Source organism: Choloepus didactylus, chromosome 19 (genome assembly GCF_015220235.1).
Source record: "Choloepus didactylus isolate mChoDid1 chromosome 19, mChoDid1.pri, whole genome shotgun sequence".
Taxonomy (NCBI): domain Eukaryota; kingdom Metazoa; phylum Chordata; class Mammalia; order Pilosa; family Megalonychidae; genus Choloepus; species Choloepus didactylus.
In genome coordinates, this window is record NC_051325.1 from 20,617,946 (window position 1) to 20,631,762 (window position 13,817).

At 35.9% G+C, this 13,817-nt stretch overlaps 1 protein-coding gene across 8 annotated transcripts in view; it reads left to right on the forward strand.

The window, feature by feature from the left end:
• Nucleotides 1-13,817, forward strand: part of TASP1 (taspase 1) — a 656,132-nt gene that overhangs the window by 54,565 nt on the left and 587,750 nt on the right. For all 8 annotated transcript variants that reach the window (XR_005213130.1, XR_005213131.1, XM_037811849.1 and 5 more), the window contains exons 5-6: nt 8,526-8,646; nt 13,631-13,715. Coding sequence is in view for 6 of the 8 variants with exons in the window: in XM_037811849.1 (XP_037667777.1) it covers nt 8,526-8,646; nt 13,631-13,715 (206 nt within the window). In the remaining 2 variants the exon portion in view is untranslated. The remainder of the gene's footprint in view (nt 1-8,525; nt 8,647-13,630; nt 13,716-13,817) is intronic.

A 13,817-nucleotide genomic window follows, 5' to 3' on the forward strand; every position in this document is an offset into this window, starting at 1 on the left:
CATTCCCCCACCTTTACGTAGTTGTTGTCAAAAGTTACATGTTTTACATTGAGTCCAAAACCACTGATTTATCATTACAGTTCATGTATTTTAGATCCTGTAAGAAGTAAATAGTGGAGTTACAATTCAAAAATACAGTAGTATTGGTATTTATATTTACCATGTGATCTTTACTGGAAATCTTTATTTCTTCATGTGGTTTCAGTCAATTGTTTAGTGTCCCTTCCTTTCAGCCTGCTCAATTCCCTTTAACTTGTCTTATGGGACTGATGTACTGGTGATGAAGTCCCTTAGCTTTTGATTATCCAGGAATGTTTTCATCTCCCCCTCATTTTTACCCTCCAGGTGTTTGTGAATTTTCTAAGTCTCTGATGGTTATTGACTTCTATCTGTATTCCATTGTGGTCAGAGAATGTGCTTTGAATAAATTCAATTTTTTAAAAAATTTATTGAGGCTTGTTTTATGTCCCTTTCTGGAGAAAGATCTGTGATCACTAGAGAAGAATGTGTGTCCTGGTCATTTGGGATGTAATGTTCTATATATGTCTGTTAAATTTCTCTGTATCTCTCTCTCCTTTCTTTGTTTCTTCGGTAGGTCTCTCTTTAGTATCTGAAGTAGGGCAGGTCTTTTATTAGTAAAATCTCTCAGCATTTGTTTGTGAAAAATTTAAGCTCTCCCTCAAATTTGAAGTAGAGCTTTGCTGGATGAAGAATTGTTGGTTGGAAATTTTTCTCTCTCAGAATTTTAAATACGTCATGCCACTGCCTTCTCACCTCCATGGTTGCCGCTGAGTAGTCACTACTTAGTTTTATGTTGTTTCCTTTGTATGTGGTGAATTGCTTTTGTCTTGCTGCTTTCAGAACTTGCTCTTTCTCTTCAGTATTTGAGAGTCTGATCAGAATATGTCTTGGAGTGGGTTTATTTGGGTTTATTCTATTTGGAGTTCACTGGGCATTTATGCTTTGTGTATTTATATTGTGTAGAAGGTTTGAGAAGTTTTCCCCAACAGTTTCTTTGAATAGTATTTCTAGACCTTTACCCTTCTCTTCCCCTCCTGGGACACCAATGAATCTTAAATTTGGTTGGTTTATTTTATCATATCCCTGAGATCCATTCTGATTTTTTCAATGTTTTTCCCCATTCTTTCTTTTGTTCTTTCATTATCCTTTCTGTGGTCCTCGAGGACGCTGAGTCATTGTTCAACTTCCTCTAATCTTATATTATGAGTATCCAGTGTCTTTTTAATTTGGCCAACAGTTTTTTTTTATTTCCATAAGGTCTTCTGTTTTTTTATTTACTCTTGCAATTTCTTCTTTATGCTCTTCTAGAGTCTTCTTTATGTTCTTTATATCCTGTGCCATGCTCTTCATGTCCTTTATATCCTGTGTTGTGCTTTCGTTGTTTGTCTGTAGTTCTTTGATTAATTGTGCCAAGTACTGTGTCTCTTCTGATCTTTCAATTTGGGTGTTTGGGTTTGGGTTCTCCATATCATCTGGTTTTAGCATATGCTTTAAGATTTTCTGTTGTTTTTGGCCTCTTGGCATTTGCTTTACTTGATAGGGTTCTTTAAGGGTCTAAAAAATACCAATCTCTAATTTGTCAGATCTACAGCTTGGTGGCGTACACTTTCTCTAACTAACCAGCAGATGGCGTCCACAAGTCACCTGTTCTTCTCAAGTCATTTCTCCCCAACTTTGTCCTTGTGGTGTGTGTGGGGATCTGATTCTTGTGGGGTTCAATTGGTGCACTAAGTTTGGTTGTGTTGTTGGTGCTGTCCACCCTGAATGTGGGGCATGTGTCTGAGCGGTTAGGGAGGCAGGGCAGCTTTAATAATCAAACCTCCTAGGTGTTCCCGGAGATTTAAGGCTGTTGCACAAGTCCAAGCCTTCACCTGAGTCCCGCCACAGATTGTCTCTGCCACTGACCCACAATTCCCTGGCACTGGCATAGGGTCCCAGGGATTTCTGAGTGGGTCCCTCTTCTCAGCCGTGCTCTTCCAGGACCCCTGCCAAGGGAAGGCTGTGCCACGTCACAAGTGCACGCTGGCCCTCCAGGGAAGACCTGGGCCACCAGGCCGTGCAGGGGCGTTCCCAGCCTGCTGTAAAGATAGTTGAATGGGGTGTGTTAATTTCCCCCTCTTCACATAGCTTCGCCTTCCCAGCTCCAGGACAATTAGCTGTGGGTGCACTAAAGGCCACTGTCCATGGCCGATATTGTGGTGTGTGCACGGTGCTGCAGGAAACACTCCCCGTCACACTGGGACCCGTGGCATGGCTCTGGGGCTATGGGTCTGGCACCGGGCAGGAGCATCCTCAGCCTGCTGGTGAGATGGTTGCAAGTGGCACGGTTTCTTTCTCCTTTCGGCTCCCCTCTGCCCCCCTGGCCCTGAGACAATCAGCAGCGGGTGTGGGAAGGGCTATCCTCCATGCCAGACACCGAGGCATTGGTACAGCCCGCTCCTGCCATGCTTCACTGCACGGTTCTCACCGTTGTATCTGCAGTCGGTCCCAGATTTTTTTTTAAAAAGAACTAGTCTGTTTCCAAACGTCAACCCGCAGTTTCCCCACACCGCAGCAGGGCCGCCATACTTTCAGCTGGCTCACTCACTCGTTTCAGAATGCAGACTCCCTGTTTCACCAAATGCATGGTCCCTGTGGATTTAGCAGACCTTGTCTGGCTGGTACATCACTGGAACTGGTGTTCTGGGTCACTTTCTGGCTTTTATCTAGTATTTTTCACGGAGGTGTTTTTTTGCCCTGTCTTACCTAGCCGCCATCTTGGGTTCTCATCAGTTTGCTTTTAAACTTTGTTATTGTAGGTCTAGGGTGGCCTTCTCTTCCACTCCTGAGGCATTACCCTTCTGAGAGCTCTTCGTCATTTCTCCGTTTTGACCTATTCTTGTCTCTAGGTAAGCTCCAGAAATTGTTTAGCTTACTGCTTTCTGGAATTGCTTTCTGGTAGTTTCGTCACTAGGATATACAGATTAATACTTCGATTCAGAGGCTCAGAGGGCCTCTGTAGTGCTGCGTGCCTTCTAGAAACTGCCCCCACACTGCCATCCCCCCGCCGCCCCCTCCACTTTAGTTCTCTCCTTTCTTGTACCTTGCTCTACATTTCTAGCTTTCCTCATTTCCTTGTTCTTGGACTGCAGACTCAGTCTTCTGAATTCTGAAAAATCATTGGCTCTTTTTGGGTTCCCCTTCCCTGTGCTATGGCCTGGAAAGTACCTCTAGGAATTAAGCTGGGTGACTTCATTTATATCCCTTATCTCGAGGATCACTGTCCCGTGCTGGCTTTTGAACAAAACCTGTTTCTTTCATGTGTTTTGTGTGATTTTCTAGTTCAAGATAGAAGGGCAAATATGGTTCCTATTATTCTATCATAGTCAGAAGCAGAAGTTCAGTAGGCAAACTTTTGAGATTTAAATATATTTTGAATTTGGAGGAAGATTTTTGAAAAAAATATTTGCTTCTAAGATGTGCTTTGATTTTCTTATTTTTATATTTATTATGTACTTTTAAAATGTTAAATTTGAATCAGCATACAAGAGTCTATTTCAGAGTGCTCATTTGGTTCAAGGTGATTTCTAAGTGAATATTATGTGGAAGTTAATTTTGTAGAGCTTATTAGCTGATATATTCCATTTTGAAGATTGTTGATAGTGTATATACTGGTGCATTCTTGTATGTGCATTTTGAAAATTACTAAATATGGATGCTTTACATTTTTCTCATATTTCAGTTCCTTTCTCACATATTTTGAAGGATGTACGTGATTAGGTAAAGAAGATTATGTGTGTAAAATCAAACAGTAATATGCTGCTGATTTACTTTTGCTTTTGTTCTGTGCCGTGAGACTGCTGACCTAGTTTTATAAAATTCTTTTCAAAAGATGAAGGAATCTAGGGTAAAATCCAATCTCCATCTGTTTTAAGCCATAATCTTTATTTGTGATCTCTTTTCCAGTATTTAGGTGTGTATTGATTTAGGTAGAAATATCCACTTGGAAGTCCTTGAACCTCATTATGCCCAATTTTTCACACTCTTCCAACTATCTTATATAATGCCTTTTCTTATAAAAGGTTTTATTTATCTTCCAGGCTTCAAAAATTCTGGTACTTTTCTGTCTTTTCTTTCTTTTTTACTATTCCTAGTGCTATCATTCCATACCAAGTGGTTTTCAAGCCTACATTGTAAAATAGTCTTTAATTTGATCTCCCTAACTTCAGTCTCTTCCTTTTCCGTTTCATAAATTATGTGAATGAATATATGAATGTCAGTTTATGTTTCCTTGATTGGTATACTCATTGTGACTTTCTCCTATAAAGAAAATTTGAGTCTTTTCATTGCCTTCCAGTCACGTCCAGATTCTAATGACTGGCATTGGGCAATCTCCACATTTGACTCCAGCCAATCCTTTTGGCTGAATATGAATGTCTGTTGTGTTACTCTGACACTTTCCCATTGTGTATATATTACTCACATCATATCCACTACCTGCAATTTTCTAGCCCCCTGACTTGTCTTTGCTCTCATCCTGCATCCTTCAGGAAGCCTGCTATTAATTTCCCCATCTCATAGTAGACTATTCCCTTTTGAGTGCTCACAGAATTTATTGCCTAATATCATTCTTTTTTTCTTTAATTATACAGCCTTTTTGTGATTTTGTTTTTTAAATTCTGTGGCATATAAATTGTCTAGTTGAATTAGAAAAAAGGCTCTGGTCTCAGTCTCTGTTCCCTTTTTACAAGTTATAGGTGCAAATTGGGAAAGGTCTTAATGTTGTGGCCAGTTTTTCTTCTATCTGGGAAAGGTGACTTTGGGCATTTGGTAATCTTTCGGTAGATCCAGAATGGCCCTGGTTTCCTATAATATTGGACTTACCTTAGAACTGACCTAATTTTCTAGATTGACTAAGGTCTCTGGAAACAGAGAGAGTCATTCATATTTTATGGCTCTCAGTCATGTGGAATGGATCCCTCATCTATGTGGTGACCCTAAGCAGTGTTCAACCTACATTCTTTGTCTATGCCATTTTTTAGGGGAGTCTTCTGAGATTTTTCCTCTACTACATTTATTCTTATTATAAGATTTTCATACTAGTAAACTTTTTCCATGTTCTTTGACTAGAAATTAAGTATGATATGGACTTGAGTTAAAAAGATTAATTATATATATATATATATTTAAACTTTAGTCACAGTATTAGAAAAAGAAGACTCTTTCTTTAGATTTCAAGAACATGGCTGGCCTCCAATTCCCAGCCTTTTTATGTTGTCTGCGTTCTTGACATAAGTTTTTTTTCCCCTTTTATTGACATGTAATTCACATACAATAAATTTACCCTTTTATAGTGTACAATTTAGTGGTTTTCAGTATATACCCAGAGTTCTGCAACCATCTCCACTATCTAATTTTAGTTCATTTTCATCACTGCCTAAAGAAATGCCATACCTATTAGCAATCACTGCTCATTCCTTGCTCCCTTTAGCCCCTGACAACCACTAATCTACTGTCTGTCTTTACAGATTTGTCTGTTCTGGACATTTCATATAAATGTTATCATATAATATGTAAACTTTTGTGACTGGCTTCTTTCACTTAGCATAATGTTTTCAAGGTTCATTCTTATGTACCATGTATCGATGCTTCATTCCTTTTATTGCCAAATAATATTCCATAATATAGCTATTCCACGTTTTATTAATCATTTGTTAGACATTCAATTGTTTTCACTTTGTGGTTATTATGAGTAATGCTGCTATGGACATTCGTGTACAAATTTTGTATAGATGTATGTTTTCATTTTTCTTGGGTATATACCTGGAAGTGGAATTGCTGGGTCAAATGGTAGCTCTGTTTAACTTTTTAAAAAAATTATATTTAACTTTTTGAGGTAACTGCCAGACTGTTTTCCACAGCAGCTATATCATTTTATATTCCTCCAGCAGTGTATAAGGGTTCTGATTTTTGATTATAGCCATCCTAGCGGTGTGACAAGGTATCGCACTGTAGTTTAGATTAGCATTTCTCTGGTGACTATAGTGGTGTTGATCATCTTTTCATGTGCTTATTGACCATTTATATCAATTTGGTTTTGATTTGCATTTCCCAAGTGATGTTGAGCATCTTTTCATGTGCTTATTGGCTATTCCTATATCTTTAAAGAAGTGTTTATTCATTTTCTTTGTCCATTTTTAAATTGGGTATTTGTCTTTTTATTTCAGAGTTGTAAGAGTTCTCTATATACTTTAGATATAAGTGTCTTATTAAATAAAGAATTTCCATAACGTTTCTTCCATTCTTAGGGTTTTTACATCTTGATGTAACTTTGAAGCAAAAAAGTTAAATTTTGTTGCTATCTAGTTTATCTATTTTTTTTCTTTGGTTGCTTGTGTTTTTGGTGTCATGTCTTAGAAACTATTGCCTTATTCAAGGTCATGAAAGTTTGTTCCTATGTTTTCCTCTCAGAATTGTATACCGTTAGCTTTTACGTATGGATCTTTTACCCATTTTGAGTTAATTTTTGTGTACAGCATGAGATAGGGTTCCAAGTTTAGCCTATTACATATGAATGTCTAGTTGTCCCATCACCATTTTTGAAAAGACTCTATTCTTTCCTCACTGAATTTTCTAGATACCCTTGTCAAATTGACCGTAAATGGAAGGGTTTATTTCTGGATTCAATTTTATTTTATTGATCTGTGTATCTATGCTTATCTATACCATACTGTCTGTAGGACACTGTTTTTTGTTTTTTGTTTTTTTTAATTCAGTTTTATTGACATATATTTACATACCATACAGTCATCCATGGTGTACAGTCAACTGGTCACAGTACCATCTTATAGCTGTGCATTCCATCACCCCAATCTACTTTTGAACATTTTCCTTACACCAGAAAGAATCAGAATCAGAATAAAAAAGAAAAATAAAAAAACACCCAAATCACCTCCCCCTTCCCACCCTATTGTTCATTTAGGTTTTATCCCCATTTTCCTACTCATCCATCCATACAGTGGATAAAGGGAGTGCGATCCACAGGGTTTTCACAATCACACTGTCACCCTTGTAAGCTACATTGTTATACATTTGTCTTCAAGAGTCAAGGCTACTGGGTTGGAGTTTGGTAGTTTCAGGTATTTACTTCTAGCTGTTCCAAAATATTAAAAACTAAAAAGTTTATCGATATAGTGCGTAAGAATGTCCACCAGAGTGACCTCTCGACGCCATTTGAAATCTCTCAGCCACTGAAGCTTTCTTTCGTTTCATTTCGCATCCCTGTTTTGGTCAAGAAAATGTTCTCAATCCTGTGATGCTGGGACCAGTATAGGACACTGTTTTGATGACTTAGCTTTGTAGTAGTTTTAAAACCTGGAAGCGTAAGTCCTCCAACCTTATTCTTCTTTTTCAATATTGTTTTGGCTATTCTGGGTCCCTTGCTTTTCCATATGAATTTTAGGGTTTGCTTCTCAATTTCTGCCAAAACGGTAGCTATGATTTTGATAAGAGATTGTAATGAGTCAGTAGATCAATTTGGGCAGTATTGCCATCTTAACAATATTAAGTCTTCTGATCTATGTGCATGGGGTGTCTTTTTATTTACTTAGGTCTTTAATCTTTTTCAGGATCTTTAGTAGTCTTTATTATATGTCTTGCACTTCTTATGTTAAATTTATTTCAAAATATTTGCTATTGCAAGTGGAATTGTTTTCTTAATTTTGTTTTTGGATTGTTCATTGGTAGTGTATAAAAATACAATTGAGTCTTGTTTTTTGGTCTCTTATCCTGTAATCGTTTTCAACTAGTTTATTAGCTCTAAAAGTTTTTTAGTGGATTTCTTAGGATTTTCTACATTCAGAGTCATGTTATCTGAAAATAGAGATAATTTTACTTCTTACTTTACAATCTGGATGTTCTTTATTTCTTTTTTTGCCTACTTGTCTTGCTGAACATGCAATACAGTATTGAATAGAATCAGTGAGAGAAGACAGCTATGTCTTATTCTTGATCTTAAGGGGAGATCATTCAGTCTTTTACCATTAATTATGTGGTTTCTCTCACGGATGCCCTTTATCAGGTTGAGGAAGTTCCCTCTTTTTTCCAGGTTTGTTGAATGTTTTTCTTGTGAAAGGATGTTGGATTTTGTCAACTGCTTTTCCTGCATCTGTTGATATTATGTTTTAATTCTTAATTTTATTATCATGGAGTATTACATTCATTGATTTTTGGATATTAAGCCATCCAACACCCTTTGTTCATGGGTGTATAATTCTTTTATATTTTCCTGGATTTGTTTTGCTAATATTTCACTGATGGTTTTTGGGTTATTATTCACAAGGACTGATCTGTAGTTTTCTTTCCTTGTGCTGTCTTGGTCTAGTTTTGGGATCAGGGTAGTAATGGCATCATATGGTGAGTTGGGAAGTGTTCTCATCCCTTCTAATTTTTGGAATAATTTATGAAGGATTGGCATTAATTCTTCTTTAGCTTAATGGTATTTAATTTTTGTTTTTGTCTTTTAGGATTCTCATTTTACAAATGCAGGAATGGGATCTAATCTAAATCTCTTGGGTGAGATTGAGTGTGATGCCAGCATAATGGATGGAAAATCCTTAAATTTTGGAGCAGTTGGAGCACTAAGTGGTATGTGTGCCTTGTAACACACTATCTCTAGTCTTTGAAAAAGACCATTTCATGCCTCCTAAAGACTTAGACTGATCCTTTTTACTATTTTTGCTTGGAATAGTGTTGAAAACAAGTGTTTTTCTCCTTTCATTGAATTTAAAAAATGAAACCCTTAGCTATAAATAGTTTTAAATAAAACAGTGAAGCAGTCCATCGTCAAATCTTTGCTTAGAATTTGATCAGTATCCTCAGTTCCCTCAAGAGATTTTATAAAACTCAATTTAGGATATCCTGTTATTTTAAAAATTATTTGAAATACACAATGTATTTTTATTATAAAAACATTAGTATGATATAAATAAAATTTACCCTTGATCTTCCTAAATTTCCCTTACTAGCCCCCTTCCCCCTGCAGTATTAATCAGTAAAATCCAATGCATTTATCCATATTTTCATGTAATAGAGAAATAGTTCAGTTTTGCTCATGGGTTTTCTTAAATATTTAAGCATATTATTATGAAGCTTTCTTTTTTTCTTTAAATAGGATGACTTAGAGATTTTTCTCATATCAATACATATAAGATAGATCTAATTTTTTACAGTTTATGTATTATAGCAAATTATATGTAAAGTATACAGATTTTAAGTCTACAGCTTGATGAATGTTCAGATGTATACCACCATGTAAATCACCATCCAGATCAAGATATTAAATATTTCCAGGTCAACTGTAGAACATTTCCATCATCCCAGAAGGTACTTTTATGTCTCTCCCCACGTCATACCTCTTGTACTCTGTATCCACTTGTCCCCAAGACAATCACTAGGCATCATAGATTAATTTGCTTGTTCCTGAAATTTGTTTGAACGGAATCAATCAGACAGTTCTCTGTCTGGTTTCTTTTGCTTAATATTATACCAGTGAGATTGATTTCATGTATTGTGTTGCCATAGTTTTTCCTTTTTAATTGCTTAGTACCATAATTTACTTACTCATTCTACTCTTTGTGAACAGTTGAATAGTTTCTAGTTTTTGACTGTTATGAATAAAACTGCTATGAATATTCTTGTACATGTCTTTTGGTAGACATATATACTTATTTCTCTTGGGTATATACGTAGGAGTTAGAATAAGTCATAGATACATATATGCTTTGCTGTAGTAGATATTGCCAATTTTTAAAAGTAGTTGTTGCATTTTAGACTCCTGTCAGCAATGTATGAGTGTTTTAGTTACGCTGTATCCTTGCCAATTTTTGGTATTGTTATTATTTTAAAATTCAGACATTTTGATGTGTATGTAGTGATATTATTGTGGTTTAAATTTGCATTTCTCTGGTGACAAATGATATTGAGAACCTTTTAATATGCCTATTGGCCATGTAAATATCCTCCTTCGTAATGTGCCTGTCCAAGTCTTTTGCTTGTTTTCATTGGATTTTTTAATTGATTTGTCAGAGCTCCTTATTTATTTTGTATACAAATACTTTGTCTGATAAAAGTATGGTGACTGTCTCCTCCTAGTCTCTGGCTTGCCTTTTCACTCTCTTAATTGTGTCTTTTGATGAACAGAAGATTTAAATTTTAATGATGTTTCATTTATCTTACCTTTTTTATTATAGTTAATTGGTTTTGTATTTTGTTCAAGAAGTCTTCACCTCCCCAAGGGTATGAAGATAGTCTCCATTGTTTTCTTTTAGTAGTTTTATTGTTTTTACCCTTCATATTTAGCTCTCTGATCAAGCTTAGATAAATTTTGTGTGTATGAGTTAGCGGTCCTTTGGAATTTCTATATCTATAATCATAGCACCTGTGAATAATGGCAGTTTTGCTTTTTCTTTTCCAGTATTTCAGTCTTTTCTGTTTTTTTCTTGCATTGTTATACTGACTAGGATGTCCAGTGTAGTGTTGACTATAAGGGGTGATAGTGGACATTTTTGCCTTGTTCCTGAAAACATTCGGTATTTCATCCTTCTGTATGCTGTCAGCTGTAGGATTTCCATGAATGTTCTTTATGAGATTGAGGATGTTTCCTTCTAATCTTAGTTTGCTGATAGTTTATATTATAAATGGATATTGACTATTGTTAAATGCTTTGGTAGTTTTTATTATAAATGTGTATTGAAGATCATTAATTGCTTTTTCTCTACTGAGATATGTTTTTTCCTCTCTTGGTTTGTTATATGTAATGAAATGTAAGTGGTCAACTTCTGAATGGTAAACCAACCTTCCATTCCTGGCATAAAGTCTTCTTGGTCTTAATTTTTTATCCTTTTATATAATCTGCTGGATTTGACTTGCTAATGTTTAAGATTTTGACATCCATGTTCATGTAATAGATTGGCTTATAAGTTTCCTTTCTTATAATATTCTTTTCAGATATTGAAATTAGATTATGGCTGGCCTCAATGAGTTAGGGATTGATTTCTTTATTCTTTGAGAGACTTTGTGTATTATTTCCTTTTAATTGTTTGGAATAATTCATTAATTATTTCATATTAGTAGAGTTTTCTTTGTGGGAAGTTTTGAACAATGGAATTCAGTTTCCTTGAGAGTTACAAGACTACATTTCTTCTTATGTGTTTTGCAAGGTATTTGTCTATTTTATCTGAGTTATTAGATTTATATGCCAAAGATTTTTTAGTTAGCTTTCTTTGTTGATTTCTAATTTAATTCCATTGTGGTCAGAGAAACATATTCTTTATGATTCCATTTCCTTGAAGCTTTTTTTGAGACTTTCTTTATTGCCCTGCATATGGTGTGTTTTGATAAATGCTACATGTGAATTTCAAAAGAGCATGTGTTCTGCACTTGTTTAGTACAATGCTCTATATATGTCAGTTAGGTAAATTTGATTATTCATTCCATTCTCCTATAACCTTTCTGAATTTTGTGATAGGTAAGAAAGTGTATTCCAATGAATTTTAATTTTAATATCTTTTATTATGAAATTTTATTGGTATTACAGTGCATGTTTGAAGTCCATTTGTATTTCTCTATAACTGTTCATATCTCTTCTGTTACTTGGCTTTCAACTCTATAATATGTGTTTTTGCATTGAAATTTTAAATTTTTACTTGTCAAATTTATTACTTTCCCTTTTGTATTTTTCATTTCTTAATGTGTCTCTCATAATTGTATTTCCTTCTAATACTTATATAATTTATTCTATGTTTACCTCATTGTTTATTTTTCTGAATTGGCTAATCAATTGTCCTTACACAATTTATTGATTAAGAACAATAATAATAAATAGCATTTGTTGAGTAACTATTGCATGCTAGGCATTGATTTCTTGTGGTTTATATATATGAAATCATTTTGGTTTCACAGGAATCTTATGAAGTCAGTACTTGTATCCCATTTTACAAATGAGAAAAATGAGACACAGGAGATATTTAATAATTGGTTCAGTGTTACTGTGTCAGTCTGAGTCTAACTAGGAGATGAAAACCATAGAGTATTTAAACAGAAGAAGTTTAACATAAATAATTATTAAACAGTAAAAGGAGAGTAACACGAAAGTGAAAAGAGAACTCTAAAGGGTATCCTAGGGCAGAGGGAAAATACCCATGGAGGGATAAACTTGGAAAGGGTTCACAACTCATTTAAAAAGGTGTGGTTACCCAGGCCAGAGCTGTTCCACCCAGAGGAACAATCCTCTGTGGGCACTGGCAAGCTCAGGCTGGTGGGTAAGCACAGAGAGGCCAGGGCGGGCTGTGGAAATTCAACCTCTGAGGTGCAGGATGAATGGTGGGCTTTGGGCTCACTAGACAGCCAGCCTTATGGGACACTTGCTACATATCTGTGTGGGACTGATGAGAGGGTGTGTGGAGCAGCAGACTGGGCTGGAGCACAGTCCTGTGATGTCTAGGGCTCTCAGCTGTGTTGCTGCTGTCTGAATTAACATTTGGACAAAACATGGTGGCCAAATGCTGGAGAAAGCTGCACCTGAAGGCACTTAGCCCTTGAGAATACTACCTGGACCGGTCAAGGAAAACGCCACCCTTTCTTCACACAATGTGTCTCCAGTGCCCTCTACTGACAACGTGTAGCATTGTGTCAGCTGGCAATGGAAACATATTTAAAGAGCCCGTATCCATTTTCACACATCAGGCAATGAAGGGTGAATTTGTAGTTTCAGCCCTCTGATCTTGGTAGGTAACTTAACCTCTCTGTGCAGTTGTTTCCTCATTAGTCAAGTAGGGTACACAAATGTGCCTACATGATAGAGTTGAGGGAACAATTAAGTAATCTCATCATTTAATGTTTTGGTGCTAGGCTGCCACATATTAGGCACCAAGTTGCAAGCTGTTTTCTGTCATCTTTCAACATATTTTCAGTTGTTAGCCTAATGATGTTTCTCACACTAGTAACATCCTGTTGGTCCTTTCCTCCCAAATAAGTTCCCTTGTCTCACTTCTTACCTACTGTTCTCTCTCTTGAAAACAATCTGAGGATCTGCACTAGAACCGTATTTTAGAAACAATATTGTACATACATGGCTTCTACTTTCCACCCCTACCTCTATACCAGTTTGAATCCCCTTCTCTCTGTTCTCTCTCTCTTATAAGAGATTTAAAATTTATGGCTTTCTTTCCCCTGTTAATTTTTCTCTCCAAGGTAAATTTGAAACTGTTTGTAATCATTTTATTCTTTAGTAAGGGAGAGTGATGGTTTTGTGATTGAGTAAATGCCTGGGACCTTTATTTAGTTTTGAAGTTGAAAGAATGCCATACTTCTAGTTCATTTTTTCTTTTCTATTTTGAAATCTATTAAAATGGAACCTGATTTAAATATGGAATATTCTTAATTGAATCTTTGCTGCTATAACACATGTTAAAACATGGGAATATATATTTTATGTTCTTTTCTTGCATTGATTAGGTATTCATGTATTTATTGCTTTGAATCTTGTGCTTGATAATTAAGAGTTGTCATTGTATGTGGACAACTTGAAGATATTTTCCTGACTTCATTTTCTGCCGATTTTATTTTATAGGAATCAAGAACCCAGTCTCAGTTGCAAACAGACTCTTGTTTGAAGGGCAGAAGGGCAAGCTCTCGGCTGGCAGAATTCCTCCCTGGTAACTGCTTTGTTCTGCCTGACTTTCCATATGTCTTTAGCCTTTAGTACATGCAGTGTTTGAAGGTCATTCTTGTCCACAGTAGGCTGATGCTGTTGATTG